Source organism: Myotis nattereri (genome assembly GCF_964212035.1).
Source record: "Myotis nattereri genome assembly, chromosome: 1".
Taxonomy (NCBI): domain Eukaryota; kingdom Metazoa; phylum Chordata; class Mammalia; order Chiroptera; family Vespertilionidae; genus Myotis; species Myotis nattereri.
In genome coordinates, this window is record NC_138075.1 from 110,011,402 (window position 1) to 110,024,966 (window position 13,565).

Sequence of the window (13,565 nt, forward strand, 5' to 3'; positions counted from 1 at the left end):
GGCTAAGCCTCTCACCCCTGGGGGAAAGTCCCTTCCTGAGATAACTATTGGCCTCTTCCATTATATATATTTTTTTCTTTTTAAAAAAAATATTCTCACAGATTTTACTGATTTGAGAGAGAGAGAGAAACAGATTTGTTATTCCACTTAGGTGTTCATTGGTTGATTCTTGCATGTGCCCTGACTGGGGATGTCTGCAACCTTGGCACATGTCCCAGTAATTCCACTTTCAGAGCTGCTGGTCTTGGGAGGAGGGGTCTCTTTGAATCCCCTGCCCCCCTAACCCTTCTTGGTCCTCTCGTGGGCGATCTCTAACATCGTAACGGAGCCCAAATGGGATTCCTGATGACCTCGTGTGCGGGTCTCTAGTTCCTCCCTTTGGCCCGCGGGGGCCTCAGCATCCCCACGTGGATCTTGCGGATCATGTGATTTCTAGTGCTGACGGCGGCCGAGTGGGGGCAGCACTCAGCCAAGCCGCGCAGAAAGCAGCGGGAGGAAGAGTCTCTAGGACCGGGGAGCCTGGCCCCGCCCCTCCGGGTGCACTTCCGGCGGCAGCGAGGAGTCGGGCAGTTGCTGCGTGCCCTCTTCCGCTCTCCGCGCTGGACTCCTGCCGGAACCCGCCCCGGGAAGCAGGAAGCGCCCGGTGGTGGCGCGGGGTGGTCAGGATGGCGGGGTCCAGCTGGGGTCCCCCGCGGCTGGATGGCTTCATTCTCACCGAGCGCCTGGGCAGTGGCACGTACGCCACGGTGTACAAGGCCTACGCCAAGGTGGGGGCGAGGCGCGGCCGGAATCGGGCTTGAGAACCTCTGAGCGCCGGGCCGCCTGCCCGCCAGACCCTGAGCGAGCCCAGGCGGGTGGCAGGCTGGGAACAGGGAGGTTAGGGCCTGAGAGCAGTTAGGTACCGCGGCCTGACTTGTCCCGATCTGGTGTTCGGTGGACGAGGTGGGAGCTGACTGCCCCCCATAGGTCTTAAAAGCAAACACGTACACACAAACACATACCCACACCTGTGTTTTGTTTGGAGATGCGGGTGGAGGCCTGGAGGGAGCCTCGTGTCAGTGTCTTAAGAATGGGCTCAAACGTATTCATTGGTTGATTCTTGTATGTGCCCTGACTGGGAGGACACCTGGTGGGCTGGGAGGAGTCTGGGACAGGGTTCTGGAAGGCTGGACCCACTTAGGAAGCAATCTGGGCAGTTCTAGAACATGGAATGAAGGACATGCCTTAGTGGGAGCACTCTAGAAGGGCTCATAGGACTAAGGGAAGAGAGGGTTTAAGAACACCAGGCTGGGTGGGGAGGCCAGAGTCCCATAATCAGGGGTTCTCGTTAGCCTGAGAAGGGGAAGGTTGGATGCTGGTGTGAGTGGGTAAGCCCAGTGAGGGGGAGAAGGGTAGAGGGAATCAGAGCCTTTCTGGCCAGGCGTGGGTCCTGGCTTGCTCAAGGTAGAGCCCTCAAATCTCCTGCCTCCGTAGAAGGACACTCGAGAGGTGGTAGCCATAAAATGTGTGGCCAAGAAGAGCCTGAACAAGGCATCCGTGGAAAACCTCCTGACAGAGATCGAAATCCTCAAGGGCATTCGGCACCCCCACATCGTCCAGCTGAAAGACTTCCAGGTGCGGGCCTGTGGTTCAGCCACCCGCAAAGGAGACTGGAGAAGAGACACTCCCTTCAGGTGTGGCCTTTTTGCCTCTAACCACAGTGGGACAGTGACAACATCTACCTCATCATGGAGTTCTGTGCAGGAGGTGACCTGTCTCGCTTCATCCATACCCGCCGGATTCTGCCTGAGAAGGTGGCTCGTGTCTTCATGCAGCAGATGGGTAAGAACCTCTGACCCCAGACTTCCCATGGTCTCTGTCCTCCCTCTGCACCTGACGCAGGCTCGGAGCCGCTGCGCTCTTAGCAGTTGCCTCCTTTCCCAGCTCGGATTTATAGGCCCTGTCTTTGCCATGTGCCCATCCCTAGCTTAAGGCTGTTACTAGAGAAAGGTAGGAGCCTTAAGCTTTAAGAAGTCCAGATTTTCTACATGCTGAAGATAATAGAAAGACCTTGTAGGGTGCATCAGGGCCCACTGGGTTGTATCTAAGTGCTTTGCCAAAAGAAAGAGCAAAATTCGAAAGGGCTGGAGGCTTCTAGGAGGAGAGGAGACTTGCAGAGGGGCCCAAGGGAGGAAAGATGGCACTGAGGGTGGGAGTGGGGGGTTCTGAGAAGTGGCAGGAACTTGGTACTTTTTTTTTTTTTAAATATATTTTATTGATTTTTTACAGAGAGGAAGGAAGAGAGATAGTTAGAAACATCGATGAGGGAGAAACATCGATCAGCTGCCTCCTGCACATCTCCCACTGGGGATGTGCCCGCAACCCAGGTACATGCCCTTGACCGGAATCGAACCTGGGACCTTTCAGTCCGCAGGCCGACGCTCTATCCACTGAGCCAAACCGGTTTCGGCAACCTGGTACTTTTATGTAAAGCATTCAGAAGGCCAGAATTGGGGTCATGCAGGCTTGAAGAAGCAGATGTAAGTCAGGGAAGGCGAGAGGCAGGTGGCAGATGGGCCCCTCTGACCTGTTCCTCTTCATGTGTCCTGTTCCCCAGCTAGTGCCCTGCAGTTTCTGCACGCACGAAACATATCTCACCTGGATCTGAAGCCACAGAACATTCTGCTGAGCTCCTTGGAGAAGCCCCACCTTAAACTGGCAGGTGTGAGTCTGGAACAGCAGGGGAAAGCTGGGCCTGGGTCTCCACAACAATCTGTGAGCTGTTCTGGGTCCTTAGAACTGAATGGAGCTTCAGGGTTTGCAGGGTGGGTGTGCACTCAGCAGCCCTGGTTCTTGTGGCGCCCTCTATCGAGTCATCAAACAGCAACAGGCTGGGAGATCCAGAAACGGGCCCCATCACCAAAGGGTAGGGCCCTTCTCAGCCATCCACACTGGATTCCAGCAGTGTAATGCTTGGGATCAGGGCCAGGACTTGGTGGGTCACCAGAATTGAAGCTCAAGCTGTAACTCAACCTGCAGCAGTGTTGGAGGGAGTTAGGTGGGGGAGGGGTGGTTGTGGAAAAGAATTTGCTTGAGGCTAGAGAGGGTATAACCTGCACTTGGTGGGACAGTGAGCCATTATCTTCATAGCTGATGTGAGCAGGGTGGGCTTCCTGGAAAAGTACCTGAGGGGGGCTGTGTGTGATGGGTAGGACTTATGCCCCCACTGAAAGATGCAGGAGGGTGTTGGAGGTTAATAGTTAGCTAAGACTGGGAAGTAGGATTGATCCTGGTGAATCTGGAAGGCGGGGAGGAGTCCTGTGCTGGAGCTCAGGGTAAGGCTTCAAAGGCCAAGAGCAGAGGCAGCTGGAATTTGAGCCCTGCTGCCTGGCCTTTTGCCTGCAGACTTCGGCTTCTCACAGCACATGTCCCCGTGGGATGAGAAGCATGTGCTCCGCGGCTCCCCTCTCTACATGGCCCCCGAGATGGTGTGTCGGCGGCAGTATGATGCCCGTGTAGACCTCTGGTCCGTGGGGGTCATTCTGTATGGTGAGAGCTCTGTCCCCTGCCCCCACCCTGTGAGGCCTGCCTGTGTGTCCTCAGGCGTGCCCTCCCTGGCCACCCCTGAAGGGCTTTAATGAGAAGGCTGACTTTAATGGCCCTGAGCCCCTGCTCTGGGGGTTATCAGGCCCTCCCACGAGTGGGCCAGGCCAGGCTGCTCCCTGTTCCTCCCAGCTTGCCCTCTGCCTCCCTCCACAGAAGCCCTCTTCGGGCAGCCCCCCTTTGCCTCCAGGTCGTTCACAGAGCTGGAAGAGAAGATCCGGAGTAATCGGGTCATCGAGGTGGGTCCTGCAGGGCCTCAGCAACCTGTTGTGGGACAGAGGGAAGCAGAGCCCTCAGGTTGGAGACCTCACTATCCCTGCACGGACTGGGGTGTGGGCTCTAGGTACCTTGTGTTGCTGGGCATGCTTGAAGCTCCATTCAGTTCTAGGGACCTAGATCAGCCCACAGATTGTGTAGACCCAGGCCCAGTCTTCCCAAAAGCATAAGCCTGGGAGGGAAGAACCCGAATTAGGATTCTACGACAGGTCAGGGCTCCAGGGAGGGCGTGGGCAGGAGCCTGGGCAGGAGGCTTGGCTCTCTACTGCCTTCATCACCCAGACGTGTCACTGTTCCTCTTGGCTCTCAGATTCTCCACCTGTCAGACATGTACCTCTGGGGCATACCAGGACAGGGTTGGGGAGGTTCTGGAGCCCAGTGTGACCTGTCCCCCACCCTCCCCTCAGCTTCCCCTTCGGCCCCAGCTCTCCCCAGACTGCCAGGACCTGCTGCGGCGGCTCCTAGAGCGGGACCCTGGTCGTCGCATCTCCTTCCAGGACTTCTTTGCCCATCCCTGGGTGGACCTTGACCACATGCCCAGTGAGGAGAGCCTGGCACGAGCAGTGAGCAGGCCACTAGGGATGGGCTGGGGTGAAGGCAGGTTGGGGGTCTCATCTACACTTTTTGGTGGTAAACAGGGGGCTTGCCCCCAGGGGAACGAGGGTGGGCTCAGGGGACCTGCTGTTCCCACTTTATGGTGAGCAGAGTGGTGGGCATGACTCCCTGATCTGCCCATCCTCCAGACCATCCTGGTGGTGCAGGCTGTGAAGAAGGACCAGGAGGGGGATGCTGCGGCTGCCTTATCGCTCTACTGCAAGGCTCTGGACTTCTTTGTGCCTGCCCTGCACTGTAAGTGCATAGAGCTCTGGGTGTAGCAGGGGTGGGTCGGCCATAGCTGCTGTGGGTGGATTCCAGAAGCATGTCCCCGTTCATAATTTTATGGGAGACAAGGCAGAGGATAAATCTAGAACTTCGTGCTTTTGAGGATTCTAGAGGGTTTGGTGTGGGGCAGGGTCCTCATATAAACCACCACTGTTTGCAGACGAAGTGGATGCACAGCGGAAGGAGGCAATTAAGGCAAAGGTGGGTGAGCAAGTCCCCTGGAGGAAACCGATGAGGGGTCCTGGGGCTGCCTGAGACTGGCTCTCTTAGAACCGGGACTTCCTGTCCTGGGAAGGGGTCAGGGCGGCCCCTGACATTTCAGCTTGGGACAGTCACTGAGGACCTAAACCAGTGATGGTGAACCTTTTGAGCTCGGCATGTCAGCATTTTGAAAAACCCTAACTTAACTCTGGTGCCGTGTCACATAGAAATTTGTTGATATTTGCAACCATAGTAAAACAAAGACTTTTTTTTTAATGGATATTTATTTTATATATTTAAATGCCATTTAACAAAGAAAAATCAACCAAAAAAATGAGTTCGTGTGTCACCTCTGACACGCGTGTCATAGGTTCACCATCACTGACCTAGAGGGAGAACTTGCATGTGGATGCTGGCGAGGGAGGCAGGGTGGGACAGCCCCTCCACAGCCCCTCCTCAGCCCCTCGTGCTCCTGCAGGTGCGACAGTACGTGTCCCGGGCTGAGGAGCTCAAGGCCATTGTGTCCTCCTCCAATCAGGCCCTGCTGAGACAGGGGGCCTCTGCCCAAGACCTGCTCAGAGGTAGGCCCAGCTCCTGACTGACCACCAGGCCCCCAAGCGGATTGGGGTCAACTCCCTGAGATGAGAAAAGCTGCTCCCCTGACCCTGAGCCTTTGCCCTTCATCCCAGAGATGGCTCGGGACAAGCCACGCCTCCTGGCTGCTCTGGAAGTGGCTTCAGCTGCTGTGGCCAAGGTTTGTACCCAGTGGGAGGGGTCCAGGTGGGGCAGAGAGGAATCGAGAGCATGACCCTAAATGACTGGTGTCTCTGTGGCTGCAGGAGGAGGAAGCTGGGGGGGAGCAGGACGCCCTGGACCTGTACCAGCACAGCCTGGGGGAGCTGCTGCTGCTGCTGGCAGGTGAGGCCCTCACCACCACACTCCCTAACTCCCTGCTGCCCTGCCCTTAGCACGCACCCTCCCTCTTTTTGCAGGGGAGCCCCCAGGCCGGAGGCGGGAACTGCTTCACACTGAGGTGCCCACTGGGGTTGGGTGGGTTGTGGGGGGCTTCATCTTCCCCTTTGACCCTCCTTCCATCTGGGAGGACCTTCTTGGGTTCTCTTGGGGTGTTTCAAGTCTGGGAGTCAGACCTTACAGACCTGATAGGTTGTTGGCCACATGCGGTTCATAGGGGCTAGGAGCTCAGGTCAGGCAGTGGGACGGGCAGGATCAGGGGACCCAGCAACAGAAAATTGGCTGGGCCACTTCAGTCAGGAAGGCTTTCTGGAGGAGGGAGCAGATGAAGGACGCAGAATGCAGTTGTTCTGGGGCAGATGGTTCTAGAGAGCAGCAGGAGTGAGGAGGGTCTCACTCTGAGAGCCCCACCCCACCCACATGGGCACGTATGTCTTCCCTTGGCAGGTTCAGAACCTCATGGCTCGAGCTGAATACCTGAAAGAGCAAGTCAAGGTGAGCACATGGGAGGTCCCACTGGGGCAAGGCTGTGTGGTTTCTGCTCCCCTGCTTGTAGCTCTCTGCCCGCCTCTCCCCTGTGCGCCGCCCTTTCCGGTTCCATCTGCAGGCCTCCCCACTGCTGTCTCTTCTTTCACTCCCAGTTGCCCTGGGGCTGTTGATGCGGCTCCTTTGCCTGCCCCTGGCTGCCTGTCACCTCGGTGCCGCCTTTTTGTTCCACAGATGAGGGAGTCTCACTGGGAAGCCGAGACCTTGGACAAGGAGGGGCTGTCGGAGTCGGTTCGGAGCTGTGAGTCTGCCTGGGGTCCTCACTCTGCCCCAGGAGGAGTGAAGGCCAAGGGCAGCCCTGGATTCTGCCTTGTTTGCCAGAGACCTGACACTGACCCTTCTCCCTTACCCCTCCACAGCTTGCACCCTGCAGTGACCACAGAAAGATGACTGCACAGACCATGGGCCACCTGAAGTTGGGGGACACACCGAGGCTGCTGCCCGGAATTCTGTGGCCTCTGCAGCCTGGCGGGGTAGCCTTCCTGGATGGGCAACCCTGTGAGCGCCGCGTCCCAGGGTCCCTAACAGCCTCAGGATGCCCTCCACCCCACAAAGGCTCTGATGGCCCAGCCCTTCATGGGCTGGGAGCACTGGGTCTGGCCCCAGGGGAGGGAGCAGGCCTCTGGGAGAAGTGTCTCATGTGACTGTGGTTAACTGGTGACTGCTGGACCCTGAGCCTGTCAATTTAGGGCATGAAGGCTCAGATGTAGCCTGTGCCCACCCCTTTCCTTCCTGGGAGCCCTTATTTCAACTTGCCTCTGTCCTCGCAGTGGACCAGGGCGCTCAGGGACCACCCCCTATGGCCTGCACTCAGCCCCACAGAACACCAGTCATCTTGGAAGCTGATGTCTGTCCACCCTGTCTCAGTATTTTAAGTTAATCCTGCAAGCCATGAAAATAATATATTTTGAAGGATGGGGCAAATTGAAGAAACTCATGCCTGTTCCTTCCCTGCCCCAGAGGGTCTGCGGGGAGGTCCTTCATCCTCACCCCTCCAGCCTTCATCTCTCTGTAGGGAGCACCCCTTGTTTTCTGCAGAGCTGGTCCTGGTCTAGAACAGGGAGGCATGGGGCCTGCCCGACTCCTCAGGTTTTGGAGACCCACTAACCCAGGAGACATTTCAGGACTGACACGGCTGCCACCCCAGCCTGTGCCCTGGGCAAGCACCTTTCCTTTTCTGGGCCTGGGTCTTCCCAGCTCCGTTGGTGGTGCTGTGATCTCCTAACCCCTCCCCCCATGTGGGCTTTTAGGAGTACCAAGTGACTTCCATCTGGAGAACAATGTATATACCTGGAGTTACTTGGGGATTTGTTTTTAAAACTCTGGCTGTTGGTGATTTTTAACCTTTCCACCTTTCAGTGCCTCCTGGGGCAAGGGTCGTCTTTTCTGCTCTATCAGAGGCCAGTATGAAGTGTATCATTTATTGTTTCCTTATTAAATTATTTTTTGAACTTGTGATTCTTTTCTTGTCCTGGAAGAAGAGAAGGAGTAGGTCAAAGCAGGCAGCCCCTTTTCCTAGGCTAGTGCTATAGGGACTCCAGGAATAACAGGGTAGCCTGAGAGAGGGCTGCGGGAGGCCACGGGGTGGTGCGGGAGTGAGAGCCACATTGCCTTCTGCCCTCAGGCCCAGGAGAGTCAGGCTGACCGGCTGCTGTTCTGCCCACCACCTAAGGGACTGGTGGGAAGGGGACAGGCACAGGCCTGGGTGCCAGGCAGTGCCCTTCCTCTGTGCACCCGGAGAAGGGCGGACTCCACGGCAGGAGCACAGTCCTGTAAAAGCTCTGTGCTCTGCGCTGCACAGGCAGTTGCCCCACACAGGTTCCCTGGCCTCCCACCCCTCTTTCCCTTGGGCCAGTGAATGAGCAGGGTTGGGGCATAGGGCATTCTCTAGGGCAGTGGTCGGCAAACTGCGGCTTGTGAGCCACATGCGGCTCTTTTGCCCCTTGAGTGTGGCTCTTCCACAAAATACCACGTGCAGGCGCGTACGTACAGTGCGATTGAAACTTCATGGCCCATGCGCAGAAGTCGGTATTTTGTGGAAGAGCTACACTCAAGGGGCCAAAGAGCCACATGTGGCTCGCAAGCCGCAGTTTGCCGACCACGGCTCTAGGGTATCTCATACTCAGCCCTCCAGGAACCCCCAAAGCTGGGGTAATTCCCAGCAGCCCCTACCCCACCCACAAGGTCTTGGTCTTAACAGCCCTTAGAAGCATCTTTGGGGACTTAGGGGATAGGAAGGCGCCCCCCCGCCCCAGGGAAGCACCAAGGCAGCAGTTCATAGATTTGTCAGATGCCAACCATGAAGATAACCTTCCAGCCAACATGAAAGGGAGGGAATTATTTTCCCTGAAGTCCTTGGCCTGGCTGTGAGGGGCAATGTAGAGCAGTGGTCCAGAAGGCAGGAGGCAAGGCTAAAATCCTGGCTCTGCCACTTGACCAAGAGACCCATTGACTAACCCAGTGATTTTCAACCCCTTTCATCTCATGGCACACATAAAGTAATTACTAAAATTCTGCAGCACACCAAAAATATTTCTGCTGATCTGACCAAAAAATATGTGTAATTTTCATTCATTTACATCAGGTGGCTATTGTCTTTTTTATAATTTGACAATCTAAGAAAAAGAGGTCAGTGCCCCTGACTAAATAGTCAGGTATTGCATATTTTTAAAATTATCGCTGCACACAGGTTGAAAATAGCTGGACTGGCCCATTTCTCAGTTAAACTAGGATGAAGTGAAGGGCCCTGTAGAAATCTCTAAGACGGTAATGAGTTACTGTACACTAGCCTGGCACACAGTAAGATTCAATAAATCATTATTTTCAGACGTAGGGAGAGAAATGTACTTCAGATTATCTTTGGGCATGGGCTGGGCAAAAAAAGCCTCAGTAAGTAAAAGGAAGGAAGGAAATGAATGGAGCTGGTTGTGGGGGTGAATGGGGAAGATTGACTGGGAAGGAGAGACTGACTGACTAGGATGATGGGATGGAGGGTTGGTCTACAGGCCCCAATTATTTCTGATATCTGCATTGACTATCTGCCAACAGGGCACTGGACAGGTGGGACTGTGGGGGATTGGGCCCTCTCTGGGCAGAGTGTTTGGGTGCCTCCATGCTGGTCCTGTATTTGGGCCACGTGCCAAGGAGGGAAACAGCCCAGCCAGAGAGCTAAGGTCGGGAGGAGGAGGGTTCACTCTCTAGGGCTCCCTTCGAATGGCAGAGACGTATGAGGAATAAGCCAATCTGCTTTAAAAAAAAAATTGTTTTATTGCTGAAAGTATTACAAAGAGTATTACATAGGTCTCCTTTTTTTCCTTCTTGACCTTACCCCGGCTACCCCTACCCCCCAGTGTCTTGTGTCCATTTGTTATATGCATGCAAACCCAATCTGCTTTTTTAAAAAAAGATTTTTCTCTCTAGGGGTAGGAGTTGTTTCTGCCTCTCATCTTTAACACTTTGAAAATGCCCAAAGCAGGGCAGACACTTCCCCAGCATCAGGGTACCTCACCCTGCCCTGTCCTCCCACCTCCACTCAGTCCCCCAAGTCAAAGCCAGTCCTGGGCCAAGCTGGGGAGCACCTGGGCCTGGGACCCACTGGCTCCCATGGGACCAGCCCTGGGGACAGCAGATAGGCCTTGGGCAGATTGAGGGACGCAGGTGCCCCTGTGCCCAGCCTGTCCCTTTCTTGGCTAATGGGAGTTTCAGAAGGTCATTGAACTGTGATTCCTGCAAGTCATCTAGGACTTTTATCCCCAAAGACCACTGAGGCTGGGGCATGCTTTCCCTAGAGTAACTCACACCCATACTTACCCACTTGAAGTATCATAGATATACACACACACAGACACTAACAGGCCACAGGCCTCAGCACATACAAAAACACCGAAGCCACGTCCAAGCTCACAGACCCAGGCAGATTCCAGGTAGACTTCTACTCATGCTCACACACACAGGCACGTCCGTGCTGAGCAAGGCTAAGGCAGCCTCAATGCTGCTGCTCCCCGACCCAGCTCACCCTGGCCTCTGCTCTCTTGGAGACTCACATGGGTTCTGGGAACAGCTATGCCTGGTGGGTACTGACCTAGAGGCAGGTAGCAGGCTCTGTGGCTTTCTCCCAGTCCCCTCACATGTAGTTCCCCACCCCAAGCAGCCTCAGGCATCAGCTGACCAATAGGCTCTGCCAGCAGCTCTGGCACAGCGCATACTCCCCCAGATGTTCCCAGCTCGCTGGGAGCCTCCAGTGTCTGAGGGGGGACCATGGCCACTGGGGGAAGGGGGAGGCTCTCAACTCCAAACCCTGTCACCATCCTCCTCAAGTCCACCCTGGGGCCAACTGGCCCCTGGAGAGTCTCCCTCTGGGAACTAGGCCTGAGCTATCTGGATGGGTAGAAGGAGACTTGAGTGGAGCAGGTACCAGGGCTTGCCACCAATCCCCTGAAATCTCCCATGTCATGGGGCTAGAGAACCTAAGGGTGGGGGTAGGGGGAGCAGGCCAGCCATCTTTGCTGTCACTCTCTTCCTGAAAGAGTGGTGGTGAAGGGGTGCGGGGTGTGTGTGTGTAGAGGAACTGTATCATCACCTTTCAACATTTCCTGTATCTTCAGACTGCCTGCAAAGCTGAGAAGGATGAAAGAAAGAGAGAACAAGAGGGAGAGGAGGAGAGGACCTGGGGAGGTAAATGCTTTAAACTGTGGGGCCTTATTGGTGGGATTTTAATCACTGTGAAAAGGGAAGTTCTGGTAGCAGGTGGCTTTCTTTGTCGTCCTCATATAATATCAGGTGGACTAGTCATGGAGCAAGTAATTATCTAAATAAATGGGAGTAGAAATAGGATGTGAAGAGGGCATCCTCAGTAGGCCCCGAGGGCTTAGAAATGAGGCAGGTGGGAGGGTGTAAGATGGGTATGAACCAGGAATGAGCCGGAGAGCAGGGACATAGGTGAGAGGGGCATGGACTGCCAGAGAAGCCAGAGAGCAGGGGAAGGAAGGGGGAGGGGAGGCAGGGTGAGGCCAGCAGAGCTTGGGACCCTCAGTCTGCTTTCCTTGCCCATTTCGGCCTGAGCAATGGAGCTGGCTCCTGCTACCTCAGAGCCTCCTTCCCCCAGTTCCAGGGAACATGCAGAAAGGTCAGGGCTTCTTGGGGTTCCCAGCCTGTGAGGAGAAAACCAGTGTGGGGGCTCAACCTCCTCCCTGACCCCAGATTCCAGCCATTCTCTTTGGTGAGGGTTCAGTGAACACTAACCTAGCCTCCTCACAGCCATATCCCCCTGCCTCCTTCACCCTTGGTCCTGTGAACCACTGGGGGTAAAGGGGTCCGTCCGACCCATCAGGCAGGAGGCCCCTGGAAGGTGGAGTGCTGACGTGGGCCTTGCTGCAGTTAAAGAATGAGTTATTGCCCTAACCAGTTTGGCTCAGTGGATGGAGCGTCAGCCTGCGGACTGAAGGGTCCTGGGTTCGGTTCCAGTCAAGGGCATGTACCTGGGTTGCGGGCACATCCCCAGTAGGGACTGTGCAGGAGGCAGCTGATCGATGTTTCTCTCTCATCGATGTTTCTAACTCTCTATCACTCTCCCTTCCTCTCTGTAAAAAATCAACAAAATATATTAAAAATAAAGAATGGGTTATCATTTATTAATATAGCCTGTCATGCGCCCAGTGCCCATGTCCCCCCACACACACAGCCTGGGCCCCGGGTTGGGTCTCCTCCAGCTTCAGGAAGGTCAGGAGGGGTTTTTGTCCAGTGACAACCTGGGGACAGCCTAGGCCCGGGGATGCTCAAGGAGGACCTAGCATGACAGCCACAACAGCACTGTCCCCTCCTGGCCTGTGTCCTTCCCTGCTCTCACCTTCCTATTTCCTCATCCTCTCGTCTCTCTTCCACCTGACAGTCCCCACGTCACCTACTGCACAGGTTTATGCGCCTTGTTCTTATTTTGCCACAGAGGCCATAATGGAAACCAAACCCTCCGATGGCCGTTCCGCCTGTAAGTCTTCTCCACAAGCTGGTGCCAGGGGTGGGGTGGGGGAGATGTTGATACCTCGTTTTTGTTCAGGCCCCTGGGATGGCCTGCTTGCGGAGCCTCCTGGTTGGTTCCCCGGACACTACACAGGTGAGCATGATGATATTTGGGCTCTTCAGTTATTTTAAAGAATGAGTTATCATTTATTGATATGGCCTATCATGTGCCAAGTGCTTTACAAATGGTCACCCTTTGAAACATGTATTATTATTATTATTTTTGGATGGGGGGAGGGCTATTCATTTCACAGGGGAGAAAACAGGCTCAGAGAGGGAAAGGGACCTGTTCAAAGTCACACAGCAGTGCCAGGGCTGGAATGCAGTTGTCCTGCCTTCTTTTTGTCATACCTTCCATCTCCAAGGTAAGGACTTGCCAGAGACGGCTGTGCTCGATCTGTGGCCTCTCCTGTGGTCTCAGGTAACACCTCAGAGGCCCTGCCCATCCTGCTGGCTGCCACATTCTCAAAGCCCAGCGTCTGACCTGGTGCTTGATAACGCAGGGGGACCCCTGCCTAGGACCCCGAGGGGGTGGAGCTTGAACATCATATAGGGGCTAGTGCCCCACATGAGGCTGTGGTGAAGAGATAGAGGACACCACTCCAAGGAAGGACTGGGGGGTCTGTGAACCCGAAGACTCTTGGAGGTCAGTAAGAAGGGCGAAGATAAGCAGGTCATTTGGAATTTTTATTTTTCACTGAGCTGAGTGAGGAGATCCAACTATGGAATCCGGAGAGAGAGAGAGAGTTCTACAGGAAGAAAACAGAAATAGGCCAGGCCCTGGGCTCGGCTCAGAGAAGGCCTGAAACCACCTGGGCTACCTTTCGCTGCCAGCTTCATCCTTGGCACTTGGTCCCTCCCATGGCATCACTCAGCTGCCAGAAGCCAGAGCCCACAGTGGCAACTGCTTGATGCTATAACTGCAGCTGCTGCTCTGCACAAGGAGAGGTGTGGGTTCACTACGAGGAGCCAGGGAGGCCAAGCTAGGAAGAACCTTAAAAATCACCGAGTTCAAGAGAGAAAATATATTTCTGTTGTTCAAGCCACCCAGTCTGTTGTACTTTATGGCAAACTGATAGTCTAATATGACA

The 13,565-nt window shown here is 55.0% G+C and overlaps 1 protein-coding gene across 1 annotated transcript; it reads left to right on the top strand.

Moving 5' to 3' along the window:
• Nucleotides 1-644: 644 nt before the first annotated feature.
• ULK3 (unc-51 like kinase 3) lies at nt 645-7,910 on the top strand. The gene is made up of 16 exons (XM_081082517.1): nt 645-767; nt 1,474-1,614; nt 1,701-1,821; nt 2,597-2,701; nt 3,385-3,528; nt 3,739-3,821; nt 4,266-4,421; nt 4,602-4,707; nt 4,901-4,941; nt 5,420-5,522; nt 5,631-5,695; nt 5,781-5,859; nt 5,934-5,974; nt 6,361-6,408; nt 6,634-6,700; nt 6,819-7,910. The coding sequence occupies exons 1-16, from the start codon at nt 666-668 to the stop codon at nt 6,833-6,835; spliced, it is 1,419 nt and encodes a 472-aa protein (XP_080938643.1). The 5' UTR covers nt 645-665; the 3' UTR covers nt 6,836-7,910.
• The last annotated feature ends 5,655 nt before the right edge of the window (nt 7,911-13,565 follow it).

What these genes read in the sequence shown, in the direction of transcription:
- ULK3 (XM_081082517.1), top strand. Translation starts at nt 666, where the DNA reads ATGGCGGGGTCCAGCTGGGGTCCCCCGCGGCTGGATGGCTTCATTCTC. An exon ending in TGTCTTCATGCAGCAGATGG is followed by an intron (nt 1,822 to 2,596) that starts GTAAGAACCTCT and finishes CCTGTTCCCCAG; the next exon opens with CTAGTGCCCTGCAGTTTCTG. An exon ending in GGAGTAATCGGGTCATCGAG is followed by an intron (nt 3,822 to 4,265) that starts GTGGGTCCTGCA and finishes CCCTCCCCTCAG; the next exon opens with CTTCCCCTTCGGCCCCAGCT.